The following is a 7,090-nucleotide window of genomic DNA, read 5'->3' on the forward strand; positions in this document are numbered from 1 at the left end:
TATTTTATACAATGTAATCTGATTCCCCAGGAAGCATTGCATGTGATACAATATAAAGGCATCAGTGACTGACTGTGCTCAATGTATTAGCATTACGTTAAAAACAGTAAACATGTTGTGTCTTAAAAAGTATTTGAGATTGTTTTGAATAGGCATCATAGTTTTGTTTTGTATACTTTACTGCATGAATGCTGTATTTATTCTTTATCTTAAAATAGAAATATGGACAACACATACCGTAAAAGAGGGTCCTCTTTCACAGACAAGACAAAGTATAAGAAGCTGTTTTTATCTTGTTGCTTAAAAAAGCAATTTTCAGTCCAATTCCAAACAGCAAGCCGGCTTCAACATAATGCTTTGAAGTCAGTTTGCATTGGAGACTTAATGTTTAAAAAGCTCCTGCCAGAGGGAATAGAATGTAACAAACTTAGCTTAAAATCAAAGTGAAGACGTCACTCTTCTTCTCCTGTGTTGAGATAAAGTAGAATCGATCACTGTAAAGCATTTTGTGACATATCGCTAATATAACTCATTCTCAACCAACCGTATAAAATGCTTAAAAGTCCAGAAACCCAGTCATGTAAAATTGATGAAAAACCGACATCACTATATGCAGACTCAACCATCACATTTTCCATTTACAAATTACACAATCATGGAGGAAGCAAAATGTACGCATTGCTCAACTTAGCTATTCACTTACCTTATAATTATAAGCACTCTTCACCGATAAAGGACTGTTGGTGGTAAAAGCATGCTTATTAAAAAATACTCTTCCATTTTTGAAATGTCATGAAGTTGTTTACAGGTAAATTTGCATGCATCCTAACATTTATTACTAATTTGACCTTTGGAAAAGTTCTCTGTTATTTCCTAATAGCTGCAACATATTTCTAATGTGTTTTGTTCAGATCAGGTACTGGCAGATTGAGCTTTGCTGCCATGGAGGGAAATCACAGTGCAGAACAGACAGGCGGACATGTTTACGAGGTCGCGGTGCAGAACAGCTCCACCAACCTCAGCTCCCAGTTTGCAGATGTGGCTCTCCTGCAGACGTTCAAGCCCCTCATCATCCCCTGCTACGTGCTCGTGGTGGTGGTGGGTGTCTTTGGGAATTATCTGCTCCTGTATGTCATCTGCCGAACCCGCAAGATGCACAATGTCACCAACTTCTTCATCGGGAACCTGGCCTTCTCTGACATGCTCATGTGTGTCACCTGCGTCCCCTTCACTCTGGCCTACGCCTTTAACCCCCACGGCTGGGTCTTCGGAGGCCCCATGTGCTACCTGGTGTTCCTCATCCAACCGGTCACAGTCTACGTGTCAGTCTTCACGCTCACTGCTATTGCTGTGGACAGGTAAGCAGAAGGGACATTTGGATTATTTCAAATATGAGTGGTTTATGTAACATGATTGCACTGCCATAGTGGCTGAGAATGTCTTGAATGACAGATTTAAACCTAAAGCAGAGGTGGGAAGTAGTGAAGTACAAATCCTACTTATTTACTGTTCTTAAGTACATTTTTCTGGTGTCAGTACTTTACTCCACTTCTTATTTTTCTGACGACTTTTTACTTTTACTTCTTAAATTTTTATCACAAAAACCTTTACTTTCTTTTTCTTACATTTTCAAAACAGGTTTGTTAATTTAGTTTGAATGTGTGTTTGGTGGCGTGATCATTATTATTTAGAGTCATTGCGTGTCTATTGATTTGAACACGATCCGTGTATCCATCATTTCCTGGTCTTCTCTAAAGAAGAGGGACCAATGAAAACGTTGTCATGTTGCAGTTGTTCAGAATGGAGACATTCATTAGCTAACAATGACAGTATTGTTCTATTAATATAAAGTGAGGTCAGGTACTCTTTAAAACAGCTGCTAGTTATGGGTACTTTTTACTTAAGTACATTTCGAAGCGCATACTTCTTTACTTCTTCTTTACTACTCTTTCTCCCTCACCGTATTCAAAATATCCCTCAAAACCCACCTGTTCAACACTGCATTCAAACTTTGACCCCCCCACCCTCATCTTTTCTGTTTTGTTTATCTCTTTATGTATTTTTCTTCGTTCTTTTTGTCTTACTCTCTGTCAAAGCGTCTTTGAGTTTTTAGAAAAGTGCAATATAAGTGTCATGTATTGTTATATTATTAAAGACCATTCTGATTAAAGGACAACAGACTAACACAACAAAATGATGAGATCCCCCCTCCATACTGTATCTTTTTTTCACATTTAAGTTCACATTCTCTTCTCAGTGTGATTGGAGTGTAACTGACATCTAAGAAATTAGACTGTTCCAGGAAATGTAATCATTGAAAATAATCTTTTAATTTATACTAATTTGGAAATTAAGGATATGGAGATGGATTGATGAAGTGACCCTCACTTTAAGAGTAACTATAAGTGTAGCTAATTATGCTTAATGAATTAGAATGAATCATCATGATTCAGTGCATGCTTTGTTGATTTGTTGATAAATGATTAGGTTTGTGTTAGCTCATGTAACGGATGCATGTATTAAGAGTCTTTGATTAATATTCAAATCACACATTAATCATTCAGAAATACATAGCCCCCTACTGTAAGGGAAACTCTCATTAATGTTTAACTAAGCTTTTTAAATCCATTTGTTAATTCATAAAAAAATACAGAATGCTAAATAACTGTGCAGCAGTGTGTGTGTGATGGGATCAGATCAAGAAAATCCAATTATCCAACTTTATATTTTGCACACAGGAGAAAAAATCAGGTATGTGCTGCCGACACATCCCATCAGCCTTAGATCTGTGATCACTGTCCTGAAAACTCAAACAGCCTGAAAACTCAAACAGCCTGAGTAAAGCTTCCTGCAGTGTTGCATGTAAATTGTTGATTTCTCTTCCTTCAGTGACCAAGAGAGCATCGTAGATGGAGGCTTTTAAAACAACAGTTGCAAAACTGTCTTGGCTTGTTACTTCTCCACTGCTTTCAAATTATAAACACCTCAGCCAAAACCTAAAAGACAATAAAGCCTTGAAACCTTGAAACTTGAAAAGTGTAAAAATTAAAAAGATTTTTCCCTTTTTAAAATATTGTGCTGTAAGGTGACATTTAAATTTCTGTTGTTAATAGTTGTGTTGCCTTTATGTAACACACAATGTGTTGCATACCTTACCCCCCAATAAAAGGTGCAACAATAAGGTTTTTTATTAAGATTATTATTTAGTTTTTCAAAAAAACAAACATAGAGTTAATACACTGCTCAGTAATACTAACTCAACTTAACATTTAGCAATTCATAAGCTAATTGGAATTTGAATCAGAATTGTGCTGCAGGTCATTATAAATCATGCTTTAATTGTCCATTGGATGATAGTCATGCGTTTTGTTCCCCTTATTATTAAAGCCTGCTCTTTCATTACTGCAGATATTATGCAACAGTTCATCCCCTGAAGAAGCGTACCTCTGTGGCGACCTGCGCCTGCGTCCTGACCGGCATCTGGCTGCTGTCCTGCGGCCTGGTGACCCCCGCCATCACACACACATATCATGTGGAGTTCAAAGAGGAAGGCTTCACCATCTGTGAGGAATTCTGGTTGGACAAAGAGAAAGAGAGACGTGCCTATGCATACAGCACCCTGCTGGTCACGTACGTCCTACCGCTTTCTGCTGTCTGTGTGTCTTACCTCTGTATCACTGTCAAACTGAAGAAGTGTGTCGCTCCTGGCCACCGGACACCAAACCAGACGGGAGCTCAACAGGCTCGCAAGAGGAAGATCTTCCGCCTGGTTGCCCTCCTGGTGACGGCCTTTGCAGTGTGTTGGCTTCCCATTCATGTGTTCAATGTGCTGCGAGACATAGACATCCACCTCATTAACAAGCGCTACTTTTTACTCATCCAACTGCTGTGCCACCTGTGTGCCATGAGCTCCTCCTGCTGTAACCCCTTCCTGTACGCATGGCTACACGACCGCTTCCGCACCGAGCTACGGAAGATGTTCAAGTGCCATCGTCGCATTGGAGTGCCGGCTAATAACTGTGGAAGTGTGGTCTTGTAATTACCTGATCATTTGCTATTATATCAGTGTAGGTAGGTTTCTCATCTGGAGTGCAAGTGGAGTCTTTAGATCAAACTGAAATACGGCCACCAGTAAAATCCAATACAATTCAGCCATTATTCATTCAAGATGGCCTGTTGGCAGGGGGTGGCTCTGGAACAAAGGTCAATCTGTTATGAAGAATAAAGGGGCATTTTGAAGGTTATCTCTCCATGACAGTTTGAGATATAAGAAAAACTGACGGGGTCAACTGGTGCTCATCCTCTGTGGATCATGACAATATATCGATGTTATCGCAAACCAGCAATACATCTTGTACAATGGGTTCATGAATGTGCCAAATACAGTTCATGACCATGTGCCAATTCCATGAATCTCAAGAGCAGATGATGTAACTGGAGCATCATTTACTGCATTGCATTTCTCGAAAATTAGACCAATCATTTGTTGGATCAAAATTCCTCTCTTGCTGTTGAATGAAAATTAAGTTGGAGTTTACATCCATGACTGTCCAAAATGTCATCATTTAAAATGTGTAAGACATTTGTGTGGAATTGAAATAATTACCAACCGTTTGAATTATGGTTAAAATGTGTTTTGTGTAGTCACCACCTACTTAGACTTTTTTGCCAAATTTGAAGAAAATTCCCTCGAAACGCTGAGATCAGTAATGTAAATGGGAACGTAACAATGGTCAACCCTGCAAACTAATAATTCTGGCCACGGCTGTCCTAAGCAGGGGGAATTTTTAAAAAGCCTGACGAAATAAACACTACAAAAATGTTCCTACTCTGAAAAATCTATAAATATCAATACAAATTGATAGAGAAACATGAATCCTTGAGAATCTGAAACATTTAATGATGTTGTACATATGCTGCATATCAGACCTTTATATAAGGACGAGAACGTGCTTGTCCCTTCCTTTAAAATGGATGCCGATACAAATCTGAAATGACATAGAAAAAAAAGATAGGAGATATGCATGATGAACTCAAGTGTAGCTGTATTGGATATGAATAGAAAATTAGCCTGCCTGGTCTTATTGTGTTTGAATATGTTCGCTGCAGATGTGAATTTTCCACCAGCTCACAGAATTAATCCTGGTGTGCCTTCCTGTGGAATAAATTACATTTATTAACCTGCACCCCTGGGCTTTCATTTTCTTTAAGCCTGTGGTTGATGAGTATGCTCCCTGACATTATAATTGAGCTCATTATTTCAGAAAGAATTGTAGAACGGGTGTAAAACACCTCTGTTGCTTGTGTCTGTCTGTGTTACCTGCCTCATTTTGATTGCTTCTTGAGATTATATCTAATATGTGCAAGACTGATTTCCATTTCCATTATTTAGTTAATGTAACAGCCGTCATGTCACCTCTTCTGTATCCTCTCTTTTGACATCTGTCTCTTCCTGAAAACAGACGGGACAGATTTATCTTTGCAGCAGTGATAACTCAACAAAGTCGACTAGTTTTTAAGTGCTACTGTCACTAAAATGATTAAACCTCATCTACAGCAGTGCGGATGTAAAACAAATGTGCCTTTATGTTTGATCTTCTCCCATCAACATTTTCTTTATGAAGTGATTTAAATGTTGAGTGCACACTGTATGTACTGTACTGTCGACCACATCATGGTGTACATTGTGTAAATGATGTGACATGCAAAGAAAATCCTCCTGTACTAACAAAACACTGTGGAATAAAAATACAGATGTACAATGACCTCTCTGCTTCGATCAATGTGACCGCATGAGTACTTTTAATTATATCGGACTTGTTCAGTGTGGTTTCAAGGCTGAATTTACTAATTAAATAACGGGGAGGACAGAAGTGTTTTATGCATATCCACTAGACGAGTTTAGGACATTGAAACAAAGTTAGAATTTATTGATTGTTTTAGCAGGCGAGGTGCTTGCCAACAATGACGTTCATTTCCTGCAGATGAATGTTAATTTTATTGAGCCTGTGAAAAGAGTCCAATTCTGCACAATTCTGTTCCTGTTCATCAAATTAGAATATTTGATCATAAAATAAGGCCTGTAAAACACAAGGTGAGTATTTCCTGAATGTCACCTGCATGTTTTATTCCGTGCTCTTTACGTACAGAGGCTGCTTTTTAACATTGTAGAGGATAGCACTGAATCAGTATCTACCTAGTATCCTGGTTCATATATTCAAAAATTCTCAGGGGCTGAAATTAATCTAGCATGACATAGTTGCGCTTTTCCTTTGAAGGATTTGTCACTTTCATCACATACTCTTGAAATGAAAGGAGGTTATTACCGGTACTCTGAAAAGATGGATTTCACAGCGCAATCATTCACAGGTATTATTCACACGCTTATGCTGGCATTTCTTGTGAATCCGTAATGGAGAAGAAGTATCTTTGATATGTTTTTATGCGTTATGAAATTACTCATTGCTAAGCAGATATTTAATCCACACAATACTGCTTAATTTGGCTCGGTATAATAGACCTTTTTACAAGTGGACCTCTTGATTTGTCAGGAATGGTACGTTTTACTAATAACATTAATGATGGCTCAAGTGTCCCAGTTAACCATGTCAGTGTGACATTGAGCCAACAAGCAATACACAGAACCCTGAAACTGAAGCAGATAACTCAATAGATTCAGAGATGAGTAATTGTGCTCTCTTTACGGTTAGATTCCAAAATGTAAGGGTGACATTTAAAGAAAAGAAGGGATTCAACAGACATCCTAGTTGAGAAATATTTTCATATCAGACAATTTGATGAGGATGATTTGCAAAACAAAAACAACTTATTCTTACACTTCCTTTAAGAAAAAGAGAAGCATTTCCCAGTTTGTCAAAGAGCTCTTAAAGGTCCCATGTCATACTTCTCCGGTTATTACCCATCCCCTGTGTGTTATAGCCTTTTCTGCATGTAAACGGTCTGCAAAGTCACAAACCCTCAAAGTACACCCTGTAGCGAGTAAAACTCTAACACAGAAAATAACTGTCTATGCTGCCCCAAAACACCTTGTTGGACACACACACACACACACACACACACACACACACAC

The 7,090-nt window shown here is 38.3% G+C and overlaps 2 protein-coding genes across 2 annotated transcripts in view; one reads left to right on the top strand and one right to left on the bottom strand.

Moving 5' to 3' along the window:
* Positions 1–651: 651 nt before the first annotated feature.
* On the top strand, positions 652–4,536 carry prlhr2b (prolactin releasing hormone receptor 2b). Its single transcript, XM_010778810.1, has 2 exons — positions 652–1,358; positions 3,409–4,536. The coding sequence occupies exons 1-2, from the start codon at positions 943–945 to the stop codon at positions 4,037–4,039; spliced, it is 1,047 nt and encodes a 348-aa protein (XP_010777112.1). The 5' UTR covers positions 652–942; the 3' UTR covers positions 4,040–4,536.
* A 155-nt stretch (positions 4,537–4,691) lies between these two features.
* brf2 (BRF2 general transcription factor IIIB subunit) overlaps positions 4,692–7,090 on the bottom strand; it is a 7,073-nt gene continuing 4,674 nt past the window's right edge. Inside the window, exon 5 of the mRNA XM_010778812.1 lies at positions 4,692–4,988. The gene's annotated coding sequence lies outside the window, so the exon portion shown is untranslated. The remainder of the gene's footprint in view (positions 4,989–7,090) is intronic.

The sequence above is a fragment of the Notothenia coriiceps genome, unplaced genomic scaffold, assembly GCF_000735185.1.
Source record: "Notothenia coriiceps isolate Sejong01 unplaced genomic scaffold, NC01 NC01_scaffold00019463, whole genome shotgun sequence".
NCBI classification, from domain to species: Eukaryota; Metazoa; Chordata; class Actinopteri; order Perciformes; family Nototheniidae; genus Notothenia; species Notothenia coriiceps.

What these genes read in the sequence shown, in the direction of transcription:
- prlhr2b (XM_010778810.1), top strand. Translation starts at nt 943, where the DNA reads ATGGAGGGAAATCACAGTGCAGAACAGACAGGCGGACATGTTTACGAG. An exon ending in ACTGCTATTGCTGTGGACAG is followed by an intron (nt 1,359 to 3,408) that starts GTAAGCAGAAGG and finishes TCATTACTGCAG; the next exon opens with ATATTATGCAACAGTTCATC.